We start from the raw sequence: 15,423 nt of genomic DNA, 5'->3' as shown, positions 1-15,423 counted from the left end.
TACAGCTGCGGTAACTGGATATCAAAAAATTCCCTGGGGAAATTGGCTTTGTGTTGGCTGTTAGAGCATGCTTGGACTTGTTGAACTACAAGGACCAGCCTACTCTGTCAGCCAGGGCCCTCTGGAATATATAATTCCAGAATAGTACTTAAAAGAAAAACTACAGATTTTAAGTAATTTGATTAACATAGACACTCTCCCAAATAGCTAGTTTTTCTATTTATTAGTCTCCTAAATCCATAGGGAATTATCTCTTGCACCTGGAGTGGTCCAAATGGAGTAACATTTTTAAAACATAAATTAATAATGTTTCTAGCAGAGCCGCAAGGCAAATGAGTGAGGGGATCCTAATTGTGCCCTGGGGTTCTGAAAGGTGAAATCTGCGCCTGCTGATAGGTGTCATACAGTGTATTTTGTGTAACAGTAATTTGTGTTGGTTTTGTTTGTCAGAATGGAATTTATATATGTGTTGTGGTGCTTTATATTGCATGGTGGTAATCTGTGAGTATAATCATATACTGTTACCTTCACACAGGGTCATAAAGGGGAAAGAGGACAGTATGGAGCTTATGGACCAAAAGGGGAGAAAGGAGATCGTGTAAGTAATATTCAGATATTGTATTTGTTAATTCTTCATTTAATTTGTACTTGCTGCCTGTCATTTAGATACTGGCAACAGTCCTGGCCCTTCATCTTATTTAATTATGTGTTGTGCACCCACATTTTTCGGCAATTTAACTGACTATGACCTATGATTCAAAGAAGCCTTTATAGGCGATCCTATGCACCCTCTGTGTGAGTACGATATGCCATCTTTTTGCCTACCCATAAAGGTGGAGGACATAGGGCCTGATTCAGGTTGGATCGCAAGGCTGCGGACGCACAATGTTTGAGTTCGCTGACCACTGCGATCGGTTATACGAACGCAGCGGACACGCAACGGCACACAGAAATTAATGACAGGAAGCATCGTTTGGGGGTGAAGAAGAGGGGTGGTCGAAGAAAAGCAGGTGTGTCTGTGCATTTGAACACCGTTGCAGGGGCGTGTATAATTAAACCCCAGCAACAGTATATGCAACCAGAGCACTACATTGCGACAGGAAGCTTCGCAGGTTGTGAGGCATGTCATGCTCAACCACAACTCTACGTATGGATCCGATGTATCACGGTGTTACCGATATTTTCGCTGACTTGCGGATGTATGTAATTCAAAGTGTGCAGCTTTATAAGCTGATGGGCATCTTGGTATAGTGCTGCGATTGCCGTGCGATCGCATTTATTTGCATATTTTTGCAGCATACGGGTGCGTGCATCCGCAGCCAACCTGAATCAGGCCCATAGTCACCTGTAGTGAATACTTGGAATACTAATCACATCCCAAAGTGTATACCACACGGATTTCAACTTATTACACAATTTTTTTCCCATTTATGCACACCGAGAAAAACATCATCTGGATTTATTAGTTCTAAGAAAACCATACACTCGCTTTAGGAACCAATAACAAGAATTATGCTTTCCATCTAAGATTTTGTGGACTACAATATATATATATATATATATATATATATATATATATATAGTCATTTTGGACTCGAGGAGCCTGTGCAAATTCTGATAAAAAAATATTTGTCTCCATCGTTCATAAACAGTCCCTAAAAGTATATTTGTCCCCAAAAAAATTATAAAATTTATTAAAAATTATATTTACAGTATAATCTAATTATTTTTGGCTTGAGGAGTGTCAAGCGTCTGGTTTTTCCTTTATTGTTCCGCTTCCTCCTGTCAAATTGAGATAATACATACCTCAGTTTCTTTCTAGGTGACTAATGCTGGCCATACACGCTACAATTATCGGGGCGATCCGCCTGATATTGGCGGATCGCCCCGATAATTGTAGCGTGTGTGCGGGCGACCGAGGGTTAATATTGCTCGGTCGGGCATGCAGGATTGTCCAGCATGCCCGTCCGATGCGATATTTATCCGGTAACTGTCGGCCGCATCGGGCAGTGTATGCCCAGCACGGCCGACAGACAGACATTTCCTGTGTTCCTTCCTACGGAAGGAACAGGGAAATGTCTCCTCCCCCGGGGGCGGAGCGCGGATGTCAGGCTATACACTGTGAGATTTCTCTCACAGTGTATGCCGGCGACATCTGCGGCTGGCAGCCGGCCAGATAAAATGTCTGTCGGTCTGACAGACATTTTATCTGGCTGTGTATGCCCAGCATAAGCTATACACTATTAAAAACGCAATCCAAATTCATCCCGTAGTTTTTGCGTGATACCGAAATAAACAGACAGACAGACAAACAAAAATTTTGAAAAAAAAAATGTTTGCCTCCATAGTTCATATACAGGCCCAAGGAGTACATTTCTAAAAAAAAATTCTGTTTACAGACACCACCATTACAACTTTATTATAACTTATAAGTATATATATATTAGAGCCACCATTTGCATGAAATTGTTTTTACTAAAATTATGGTTGTTCAATTCTCATTTATGGCTATGAAGTAAATCATAAGAGATTCAGGAACTTTGGGATGCAAATTGTTATTCAGCCCTACCTCTCTCTTTTTATGCCTCACCCCTCCATGAAAAGAGAGAGGTAGATCAAAAATTTCTTGCAGAAGGCTAATTAGCGCTGCAGACTGTAGTTGACATTATTATGGGGACTCGGGTCTGACACCATTGTACTAAACTCCGAAGCTTTTCCGAGTTTGGCCCCATTGGTTTACTCAATCCTCAGATGCCATAAACAGCCTTAAATCTATGGAGGCATTTTCGCAAGAGAGGGATCTTACGATCCCTCTCCCGCAGTCTCTGTCTGGCTCTATAAAAAGACATTGTGTGCATACGCAATATCAGATTTTCCAGAGTAGTTTTTTGCCAATGTGAAAGACTCATCCAATAAACTCAGGGTGAAACTTACAGGCACAGCGTTCATCGCTATCACTGCCCCTGCAAGTTACATTTAATACTTAAAAGGGACATTTTTGTTAAAAATGGAAAAGTCTGGAGCGATACGGACTGATAATAATCGTGGCAGTGCTGTTTTTAGTTTCAGTTCAGTTAATAACATTGCCACCTGTTTTTATAGCCAAGTGATAGCCCTAGCTGTCTTTATCATTATGTGAGCTGTACCTATAGTTAGTAATGGGAATGCAGCTTAACAAAACAGCTGTCTGTGTAGGTGCTCTCTAATTGCTGCACACTTACATTATAAATATTACACATATGTTCCTCTTTGCTGTGTTAACACCTCTTTCATTCTCACCCCAATTCTCCTCTTTTTCACATCAGGGATCAGACTGCATCCGGACGTCACCAGGAGGAGCTCTGCAGGTAAGTGACCCACACAGCATGCCCACATTCCCTTACAGATGGTGTTATTGTAGTTATATGATGGAATATTCTAAATCCAATCATGTTTATATGCAGGGTTACTGAAATATAATTGAAATAATCTGGATATATTCGTCAATAATGTGAATTCAATGCACTCACTAACTTCAGTACAAATTATATATTCACTATCCAGACAAAGAGCGCTTAACTGAAATATAACCACTATTCTTATCTTTTCCACAGTGTGCTGAGGGTGTAAAAGGGGAAAAAGGGGAGCGAGGAGTGGAGGTGAGCTTGCCATGTGTATTTGAAGACATCATACAGGTCTTGCCAAATGTCCCTGATTTCAAAGACAACGGGCCAAATGTAATTGGGTGGGAGGTTAGAAAATGTGAGTTTAGCAGTTATCTCTCACATTGGCCAAGTTTTATCTTCAAAATGGGAAAATATCTGGATGAGAGTTTGAATCGTGACAGTTTTTCGAGTCCAAAAACATGAGAGTTGCCTGTTCTCTGACTCTACTGCTAAACTCTCACATTTTCTAAACTCTCCCCCTATTACATTTGGCCCAATGTCTACTATATAGTCTCTGGAAGTCTATGTACTTTTCTAATTACACAATAAACATGTCTAATATTGTACTCTTGGGAATTGGACATATTTATGCTCCAAATCAGCGTAGAAAAATAATCACACAAAATGTGTACTATATATACTCAAAAAAACAATATTGTATGCACCTCCAAGTGCAAGTCAACATTAACAAAAAAAAATCTGTATATATTCTACTGGTTCCACATTTTTGTTACGTAATACAGATGTGTGTATCTTACGCAACAAAACTGGCATAGGACCAACTCTGAGTGTGCACCTTGTTTCTTTCTCTATGCTGAATTAGGGTTTTTTAACTTACAAAAGTATAATATTTAAAATACAATATAATTGTGTTATGATCACGTGCAAGGGGCATGACATTTGTCCCACTTTCTCTGTCTTGCCTACAGCACATGTGACAATTAAAGAAGCATTTCACTAGCAGTAACGTGTTCCTAAACAAATATTTTCAGATGTTGGCAACTATAATAAAATACTTTTCAAAGCAATCATCTCCATAGAATATACTTGCTGAGCTGTTTAATTATCTGACTAATAGAACTATGCTCGCACACCCCTAGTTACAGCCCTGGCTGCTAGCTGTACTTGAAATACTCCTCTCATCTAGCTTTGTGTTTTATAAATGTTCTCTGCACACTGGTGTAGGCATGCTGAATATAGTCTCATGTTCAGTCCCATCATATTATCACTAGAGGGTGCTGGGGACTTCCCACATTACAGCTGTGTGCAAATCAATGGTCTGGGAACACTTAGGGAAGTGTTATGATTCTGTGGGTGACTTGTGAATAGTGCTAAAATGTTTTTAGGCACTAGAAAAGATTTTGCAAATTAACAGTTACAGTACCATTTCAGCAATTAAAAAAACAAGCACTGAAAATGTCATAGTGAATATAGTTAAAATAGAGATTATTTGGAAACTTATTAGGGTCATATTCATCATCACTTAATTTCTACAAAAGCAGGTGAAAATTACATTTTTTAACTACTTTTGTAGAAATAAAGTATCAGGGCTATTCATCAAAAAAGGACCTTTCACTCCCGATCTGTAATTAACTTACCATAAGCTTCTTACACTCATATCTATATATCTATATCTAATTTATTCATAAGTAAGCTGTAAATATGTGTGCAAAACATGCATATAGAAGGTTATTAAAGTATACCTACTTAGAGCACTCTTAGTATACCTACATAGAGCTAATTATATGGCTCGTGATGAGAAGACATTTGGACAACAGGTACTTCAGAGCATGGAGTAGCCATTTATTGAAAACAATTATTAGTTACAGATGTTGTCACCAGGTAGCGATGTGGCTATACAAATCACTTGTGAGTTGTCTGGATTGTTTGCGGTTTATAGATGACACTAAGGGGCCTATTCATGATGTTAATTATCGGGATCCGAACGGACCCCGATAATTAACATTCTGACTCGCCGCGGCTACCGGAGCAATTCATAATTATTGGCGCGGTGACAGCTGATGCGGAATCATCTGTTCCCGCGAGCTGCTTCACTGCTCCTTTTCGGAGCAGTGAATCTTTTCACTGCTCCTGTCGGAGCAGTGACGGGACTGCGTATGCGTGACCTACAGGTCACGCATGCGCACAAGCGCCCCGATGTCCAGCAAAAGGAGCCAGACAGGGGAGGAGGGATCCGAAAGGATCCCTCATCGCAACCCGCACCTCCTTCCCATAGGGAAGAAAAGGGTTGCGATGCTGGAGCAGGAGCATTCGGCATCTGAAGCTTGATGAATTCTGTCCCCATACTACTAGTATATGGGGACAGTGGGCCATTCCGCAAAAGGAAGGTAAGAAGGAGATATCTCCTGCTTTACCTTCTTGATGAATGGCCCGATAACTTAATTTTTACAATTGCAGGTTAAAATGTTCATTTTCATCTGCTTTTGTGAAAATTAATTGATGATGAATAGGCCCCTAAATCATACTTGACTACTTTTTGGACCGCCCATCTGGGGCTGGGTATGTGAGGATAATCTTGACCCCGGTGTAAAATTATATAATTTGCATCATTGCACAGCTGAACCATAATGACAAATAAGAATAAAGAGAATGGGATCTGGGAGGGTGGCCTACCAGGAAATCTCCCCAAAATTCTATACATTCCGGGAGAGGACGTAACTCTACCCTCAGGGTAATTGGCTTAATAGTACAGCTATGGAATGTCATACTTTCCCTGTAAAATTACGATAGACTCGCACCACCTCTAAAACATAACAATAAATAACATGACATGGCAAAACTATGGTGGTGACAGATAAACATCAAATAAAGTCATGCCCATGAACAAAAAATTATCTGCTAATGAGCCATTGAATTTTAAACTGCATGGCAAATAAAGGTACTACAGTACATAGGTATGTGCAGTTTTGTCCCATCAGGTAACAATCAATATACTGTGTGATTTAACGCACCAGACCATTAACTTAGAAAAACTCATAAGCATGAGTTATTTTAATAACCCTTTTATAGTGAGGTTGAATATGATTAAACAAGATTAAACTTATCATCTGATACTGCCTGGAAGGCGCATCAGACAGATATTTAACACTTTTTATTCAGCATTTATTCCATTGTCATGACAACCACACTGAACATGTAAAATTGGAATCAGAACTGAGATTGCTCCTGCAGCAAAATAAGGCTTGGATCCTCTCAGCCATTAAAATTAGCTTGCTTTCAGAAGTGCTTTGGTTAGCATTTGTAATAAAACTCAATTTACAGATACCAAACTGATTGTCTTATTGCCAACAGGGGCCAATGGGATTTGAGGGACCATCTGGACCAGATGGAGATAAAGTAAGTTACATTTGTTGGAACATCACAATTTATATTGCACATCCACTGTTCATAGAGTAATTCCTTTTATCTAGGGACAGAAAGGCGATAAGGGAGACACAGGAGTAAGAGGATTAGCTGGTTCTCCAGGTCGAGATGTGAGTATCTGGTATTTTTTACTTTTCTCCTTTATACATCATGGGTTATGATTCATTTCCTCTTTCTACATCCGTTTTTGTGAGCCTATCCTTTGGGCAGGAGGCTTCATGGCATATTTGCAAGGCCTTTATTATGGAAAAGGTAGCTACTAGCATCCAACTGACCTTCTGCCACCTTGCCTTCATTTCATGTTTGTAGGGAAGAAAGTGTTTGTTGGGCAAGGAGTGTTCCTAAGGAGACTGCACCATAAACAAGCAAGGAAGACTCCCTGCTCTCTCAATGTATTATATAACTTTGCTCTCTTTAATTCAGGGAAGACCAGGTGAAATATGCGTAGTGGGACCAAAGGGACAAAAGGTGAGTGACAGTATGCTAACATTCTATCTACACCTAGTATTCTAGGCAGCAACTGATCCAAATATGTCACATACAAGTCCTCTGAGTGAAAATACAAAGCTCTCACCTTACTTTCATCACTGCATCAAGTGAGATAAAGTAGACAGTTTTTGGCAGTTCAAAACTGTCACTAGAATGCCACAAAGATATCCTATGAAACATGATTTACCCATACTTGCCTACCCCTTGGAATTGCCGGGAGGCACCTGAAAATCAGGTAGCGCTCTCGGCCACCCAGAAAGGTGGCCAAGTCTCCCAGGTTTGGGGACAACCAGGGAAGTGGGAGGCACAGGCCGGACGATGACACCATTCGCATTGAATCATGTCATTGTTGCTTCGCCCCCACTCAACAATGCCGGTATTCTCAGTATTGCATAGCAGGGGTGGGGCTATGTTGATTCAAGCGCGTCATCATGCCCCAGACCAGCCCACATCAGCTTAGCCTGCCACCAATCCCTTTCACCTCTGCTGAGCCTTCGCCCCCTGGAGGGAGCAGCCAAAAGGTCGACAAGTATGGATATACCCATTCTCTAAACCTACATTTAACTTACCTGTAAAAGTGAAATATATAATGTTTATGTTAGTATATACACTATAGAGCACATGTTCTCAAACTTGGGGCCTCATTCAGAGCTGAACGCTCTGACCAGAGCGCTTGCTCTGAATCAGGGGCCTCCTCCATGAAAATGGAGTGGCCTCCTGGCTGCTCGTATAGCTCTGGGTGGCCACCCACAGCATATGCGAGCGGCCAAAAAGATGGTCGCGATGGTCTTGACCATCGCGACCATCGGACTTGCGACGGAAACCCTGCGGTAGGGTCTCCCTGCCACAAGCCCTGGAGTGATTTTTGCTCTATCAGAGCCAAAATCACTCCCACTGACATCACTAGTGATGTCAGTGGGGTCGGCTTCAGACGGTAGGCGTTCCCATGGGAACGCCTCCGTCTGGCAGGCACGCCCACCAAAGGGGGCGTGCTGTCAATCAACATCGACAGCACGCTCCCTTTGGAGCGAGACCCGGAGCGATGGAAAGCCCATCGCTCCCCGGGTCTTGCGCATGCACATGACGGAGCACCCTCCGTCGTGCGCATGCGCAGTGGGGAACATCGACCCGCTTGCGAGCGTACTGCTGCTCGCGTGCGGGTCTGAATGACCCCCTTGGTCCTCAGGACCCCAAACAGTGCATGTTTTCCAGGTCTCCTCACAGAATCGCAAGTGAAATCATTAGCTCCAAATGTGTCAGTGATTAATGAATACACCTGTGCACCTGCTATGTGACTTGAAAAACGTGAACTGTGTGGGGTCCTGAGGCCCGAGTTTGAGAACCACTGCTATAGAGAATACATTAAGGCCACTTCAGAGTTGGGAGCAAAGCAAAATAAGGAATTAGATTTGGGAGGGGTGTGTCCAAACTCAAATCTAAATTGCAGTTTAAAAATAAGCTAAAAGCTAAAGATAATATATGCTTTCTTCTTTTCTTCTTAAAAATAAAGCTGCCCAGCACTTGTGGGCTACATACAAATGCAGCCACTATTACCCTGCATGTATTTGTATATCTTGCAGTGCAACATGGCAAACGTACTGTTTTCTGTTTGCTCCCAACTCTGAATTAGCCCCATTGTGTGTAATATATCATGCTGTGAAACAGATATGTTTGCTGGTTGTTGTTTGGGATTTGTAATAATTTCTTTAACCATGGATTCTCATTCCTTTGTGTTAGGGAGAAGGTGGAAAAGTTGGCCCAGAGGGACTTGCAGGAGAACCTGGACCTCCAGGAAAACCAGGACTCCCTGGGATCGGACTACCAGGCAAACCTGTAAGTTGCAGAATGTTCCTGTACGCTCAGAACATTCTTGTATTTACATTCTGTTACTGAATGTTGCCCTAATCCCTCAGTAATGACATATAGGATTGAAGTTTGCACGCCATAATTGCCAGTTGCTTAGATGAGAACCTTTGTAGCATATATCCACAGACTTCAGTTTTAAACTGTATTAACGTTTCGCATGTAGCTGAGTGCAAATGTTTGTACATTATAAACTTTGCAATGTGCTTAAATAGGATTACTGGACAGAAAGTCTGAAGTGCATTCAAAGACTATTGAGTCACTCATTACCTACTAAGAAGCTGATTTATCATTCCTACAATTTTCCCCGGATAACTATTTTATCTTTTTGTGCCATTAAGAAATTATTTTTTAGCCAGTTTATGAAGATTTTCTTTCTGGGACAGTGGCTCCAATAATAGTCCATTCCGGTGAAGAGTACATTGTAAATCAATAGCTTACGCAATCAGTTTACTGACAGTTTCAGACTCGGTTTGCCTAATGCGTATAAGTGCCTATTTGGCCAATGCAGGTATAGGATGGCTGAGAGAGCTCCAAACGAGCTTTCGGAGCTTGGTAAAGTGGGAATTTTTGCACATTGAGACATGCCTCATCCCCAAGGGACTTGCCTTCAAAATACACAATGACATTGTCAAACCCCTCTCTTTATATAAAACACCCCTGTATAGCTGACCGCAGCAGACGCAAATGACAAATATCCCAACCAGAGCCGTAACTAGACTTTTTGGCGCCCTGTGCCAGAAAGAGCATTGGCGCCCCCCTCATTTTTCAAAGGGACATAATGCACCCAAAAAAGGGCCATGGCCTCATGGGGAAGGGCCAGGGAAGAGATAGGAGAGGCCAGGAGATGCTTGGGATGAAATAAGAGGAAGCTACAAGCAAGAATGATAATAAACAGAAATTTGATAGGCAAAAAACAGCGCCCCCTAACCTGTGGTGCCCTGTGCGATGGCATCGGCCACACTACCCTAGCTACGGCCCTGATCCCAACAGTCCTGACAGTGCAGATAAAAGATCTGGCCAGGTTTGGGACTGTCCCATCAAAATTGGGACATTGGAACAAAAGCATTTAAGCAATAGGCCGATTCAGAAGCAGTGGTACAGGGAGGCAGGGGTTTTGTGACATGCAGGGCTGTCTAATAGGACTATTATAAATCCCCTATGGGGTGAAAGGTAAGTCTGGTGGAAAACGTTAACAAACATTTTTGTGTACATAATGGAAGGGAAGGTGATCATAGAGTCTGATATCATTTTGAGAAGATCCTCCCATAATGAATAAAAGGGATATCTCTATACTGCTGAGGCACCTTGAGAAGGAGAAGTCAGGAGGGTTGCCTCAATCTGCATCTGGAATTTATTTCAGTGCAGATCTAATATATTGCTAAGTGGCGTAGGTGTTTCTTTGAATGAGAATCGATGAGCTGGCCAAATACATTTAACCCTTCTCTTTCCCATATGTGGAAGGAGAAAAAGCTTCCCCTCCCCCCTGGAATTTTAGATAAATAGTAAATCAGTGCAAAGATGCGGGTCAATTTTGAATCTGGATCGAGGATAAACCATATTTTTTGTATAGCCATCAGTAGTGGGCTGTCATGTAAATGAGGCAGGATGGTGTGGTCTTGTACATGTAAGAATGAAACCAAAGAAAAATGTGATTTTGGCATAGTTATTTTGATTATATTTGACATAACCAGTCCCATTAATAGCGAAGCAGTGTGGCATTGTGGTAAGATATGGCATAATTAATGCCCCCATTATTTTGGTATATATACAATTTAATCAGGCAAATATAAGCACATTGTTATTGCAGATAAAGGTGTGAAGTAAAGGGACAATAGTTAAAGCATTATTATGTATTAAAGTACATGGAGAACATGTAGGGGTTAGAGTTTGGAAAAATAGACCATTTAAAAAAGATTGGCTCTTCCCAGGTACTGTAGGACAACCGTATATGGCTCTACTCCTTCAAGACATTGCCTATTTTGGTAATAGTTTTTCCAATATCACACCTAAAGAGGTGAAGGTTTTTAGGAATTTGAACCCCATGAAATTAAATGATCCCCTTAACCCATGTAATGGGTAGGTTTGCTGCCCACAAGGTACAGGTAAAACCTTTCTTTAAGTTAAGGGGCTCTGACTTATCAATGTTAACTGAAAATCCAGAGATGCAGCCAAATACTTCGAATCATGTCATAAAAGGATTTGGGATTTCAGATGTAAATTAGCACATTGTCCGCAACGCTGTGAATGTTGTTAGAGGAGAGCGCTGTGCTCCATCTCCTCTCTCCCAATGTTCCCGAAACCCTGTAGTTCCAGGAGGAGTGTCACAGCGTGACCTTCAACTCGAGTGTAATAACGTGCATGCCCACATGTACCACACGTCCATAGAGGAAGTAAGTGTCACTGAGAGTCTACATGGAGAGACCCTACATATTCCACTGTGTGTCACAACTGCTGTATGTCAGCGGGTGCATACTCCATTGCCACCACTATATATTTATATATATATATATATATATATATATAAAAATCACAAACTGTGTATATATATATTTATATATATATATATATATATATATATATACACATATATACATACAGGGTGCTCTTCCCCCTATCTACACACCATCTGCAATAACCCCATAAATTCATGTTTTGTTATGTGTCATGACTTTTTTCTTTTCAGGGTAATCCCGGTGGTCCCCCTGGCCCCCCAGGAGATAAGGTAAGAAAATCCGACCCTTGTTTCAAATTTTAAAAAAAGTATTATTTCTGAGATTCTGAAAAAAAATTTCATATTCTAATATACTTTGTAAGGCGCTGCAGAACACTTGTGGCGCCATATAAATAAATGATAATAATATACACGATATGAATAAGCTCAATGACAATGTAGCCTGTTTAACTCTGTCATACTTTTATTTTATTATTTATTATCCTGACCAGGGTCCACCAGGAGCTTCTGGGAACGATGGTTCTGTAGGAAAACCGGTCAGTATCCAGAGATTGGTCACTTGTAATATGTACATCACATTTATGGTGTACTCTATAGAGCATTAGTATGCAAGAGCATTTTTTTAGTAGGAGAACATCCTTGTAGAAAACGTGCTGTAAATCAATTATTATCAGTTACAACAACACATCATTGCTATCAGCACTGAGTTATTAGATAGGCCCCGGCCTGCTGTTTTCAAGTTATAAACAACTGTCAATTTCAAAGTTTAATGTGGTACTTGTGCATATGCCCACAGCATAAAAAGAATTGGTTTTACTTTGAAATAGTGTTTACCTCTAACACCTTCTGCTTGTACTATGCACATTTGGGAATCCAGCACTGTGAATTAATTAGGGGATTTGAAGATTTCTCAAGTTAATCAGTTTGATAATATCTCCATTGCTTTATATTTGTTCTCTTTTCATTTCTCTAATTTGTATCTTTAAAGACATACTCATTCACCAACTTCTATTTGTAACTATCCTAGTCCATACTATGAGCTATGTGGTAATTTTGACTCTATATAATAAACTGTTTATATTAGAGAGATAGATAGATAGATAGATAGATAGATAGATAGATAGATAGATAGATAGATAGATAGATAGATAGATAGATAGTAAATATGAATTATATGGAAGACTGTAAGTATGCTGAAAATTATATTGTTAGCAGGGCAATGTGAATTTGCTACAATATGTACACATACTAATAATCTGCTTTGAACTATATACATTATCATGTTTATATTGTGTGATTTTTGCAGGGAAAGCCAGGCTTCCCAGGACTGAAAGGGGATAAGGTAACCCAACATTCTCTACTTACATGTATACTTATATGTAACAATGTGTGTTCCTGGTCAGATGTGACTGCTTGCAGCCAGTATAATCTGTACTGAAACTTCCATAAGTCATTTACAATTAAACACTTACATGTACAACCAATGTGTCCTGTCTCTTACAGGGTGACCCATGTGAGGTTTGCCCAGCCCCCAATGAGGACGGGACAAGGGAAATAAGTATGTCAGGTGCCAAGGGACAGAAAGGGCAGACGGGTCTCCCTGGGATTGGAGAGCCAGGAAAACCTGTGAGTACCTGAGATAGGATGCATAATGAACAGGTTATTGTCTAACTTATTTTGTTTCCAAAGCCAGTTGTAAATTAGTATCACCTAAATTAATTGATTTTCTATTCAATATGTCAATGGTCAACATTGCCTCCCTTTGCGACTGGCGAAATGTTTACCTTGTACAGACCAAATAGTCAAACATTTTAAATAAATTAATATTACACTATATATGTTTCTTTAAGCCAGTGAGCCAGCACTTAAACCCATTCAAGAAGCATACTGTAATGTGCATTCAACATCTGTGTGATACCTGGAGCCAAATGCTCATATTTTTGAGAGTCAGTGTAGGGACTGACCAGAATGAGAAGACCATGACGTTGTTGGTCAGCTGGACAAATTATAGCAGTATTTTGAAACTAACATTCCCTGGAATTAAAATTACAGTTTGGAATATAAGAGTTCTGAGTTGCTATGACATTATATATATATATATATATATATATATATATGCTTATGATCTATGAAGCATGGCTGATGTGATTTTTGCTTTACCATGGAGTGCTACCAGATGGGAGATATTATCGGTTTGTATTTATATACATACTGTGGATGGCACCCGGACTGTATTATGCATGTGATCTCATGAGTGCCGGATTTTGTATATATATATATATATCCACAGCATTAGCGGCGGCACTCAGGTCAATAATCAGGACAATAGAAGCAGAAGATGGTGTATCTTCTGCTTCTATTGTCCTGATTATTGACCTGAGTGCTGCCGCTAATGCTGTGGATATTGTGGACTCCTTGACGGAACTCCTGCGGAGGGCACCAGGGACTGTTGATACTTTTATTGCGAGTGTGCCGCCTTACTGGTATATATATATATATGTATATATATACTCTACCATAAACACAGCCTTAGCATTGACTAATGAAACAATATATTTAATTACAGTCTGGTGACAGGCTCACCAATATTATATCGCATTCCCCCTTTCTCTTTTCACACTGTAATATTTGTATCTCTTTCAGGGAGCAACAGGCGGTCTAGGACCAAAAGGTGAACAGGTATACCTGGCATGGTTTGGAGTGGGCAACAGGCAATTCTTCCTTCTGCATGAAGATCCCTGTACATTCCCTGTAAAACTGACAATACACAAGTTATGTGTAAAGCTGGGTACACATTAGACAATATTTTGAATGATTTTCCCGATTTGGAACGACAAATCGTTCAAATCGTCAAGTGTGTATGCACTATGCGCTCTCCCGTGGAGGCGTCCATCACATCTTCAAGTCAGCCCTACATGCTGCGCAATGTGAAGATGAGACTGACGATCCCATGCATCTGGTTGCAGCAGGGGAGCGACATATGGTGCAGTCGTTCACCAAATCATGTGGTGGTGTGTACTGACCGCACGATATGTCGACCGTCACATCTGCTGTTGGCTAATGTGTACCCAGCTTTAGCATAGGGATTACAAAAATGGATGGATTGTGGCAGCATAATGTGGTGTTCTCCTTTGTACTGCCTGGGCCTATTATTTATAATATGGAATCTGACATTGTCAAAGAGTAGGGGAAGTCTATTGAGTGTGTTGTCATCTCAGTTCAGTGTGTATTAATGCTTATGATGTAATAGCCAAACAACAGTTGGACCTACACTATAGGAAGTACAATGAAAAAACACTTCAGCTGTAATTGGAGCACATTGGATAAGAAAGAAAAGGTTTGCGCTTGGTATTATTATAGCATACAGTACTTATCTAATTAGATTTCCGACTGTTAAATTATTTTTGATATGTTCATGCTCTTAGTACATAGATTTGCAGGAACTGACTAATATCTAGGCCAAGTTTTGTGTTTATCTTGGGTAGGGAACAACTCAAATCTGTGCACAGGACACAGTTATTTCCACTGAGCAGCTTTGTGTCTTATCCAACAGCAATGAAATAATCAATTCTGCTCAGATGATATAAAGTGATTTTAGAAAATACAGTAGGAACCGAAAAATCTAAACCAATGGTTTAGTAGACATCCCTGGATGACATGTACTAGCCAATAAATTCAGGTTGTTACAATTGTACCTACGGACGCTTCCTTTGACTGCAGCAGCATTGAATAACGGTTCCCTTTTTTTCTATCCTTTGGATGCAGGGATCATCAGGCTTTAATGGCTTGAAGGGAGAAAAGGTAAGA

General features: G+C 40.5%; 1 protein-coding gene across 7 annotated transcripts in view; it reads left to right on the top strand.

Moving 5' to 3' along the window:
* The window catches only part of COL16A1 (collagen type XVI alpha 1 chain), a 194,917-nt gene that overhangs the window by 76,517 nt on the left and 102,977 nt on the right, over nt 1-15,423 (top strand). For all 7 annotated transcript variants that reach the window (XM_088462141.1, XM_088462137.1, XM_088462143.1 and 4 more), the window contains exons 12-24: nt 536-598; nt 3,306-3,347; nt 3,594-3,638; nt 6,738-6,782; nt 6,857-6,919; nt 7,233-7,277; nt 9,036-9,131; nt 11,848-11,886; nt 12,108-12,152; nt 12,923-12,958; nt 13,120-13,242; nt 14,260-14,295; nt 15,382-15,417. In XM_088462141.1, the coding sequence (XP_088318267.1) occupies nt 536-598; nt 3,306-3,347; nt 3,594-3,638; nt 6,738-6,782; nt 6,857-6,919; nt 7,233-7,277; nt 9,036-9,131; nt 11,848-11,886; nt 12,108-12,152; nt 12,923-12,958; nt 13,120-13,242; nt 14,260-14,295; nt 15,382-15,417 (714 nt within the window). The remainder of the gene's footprint in view (nt 1-535; nt 599-3,305; nt 3,348-3,593; nt 3,639-6,737; nt 6,783-6,856; nt 6,920-7,232; nt 7,278-9,035; nt 9,132-11,847; nt 11,887-12,107; nt 12,153-12,922; nt 12,959-13,119; nt 13,243-14,259; nt 14,296-15,381; nt 15,418-15,423) is intronic.

This window comes from Taudactylus pleione, unplaced genomic scaffold (assembly GCF_031769625.1).
Source record: "Taudactylus pleione unplaced genomic scaffold, aTauple2 ptg001153l, whole genome shotgun sequence".
Lineage (NCBI taxonomy): Eukaryota > Metazoa > Chordata > Amphibia > Anura > Myobatrachidae > Taudactylus > Taudactylus pleione.
Note: the sequence above shows the minus strand (reverse complement) of the source record. Positions and strands in the feature narration are given on the sequence as shown.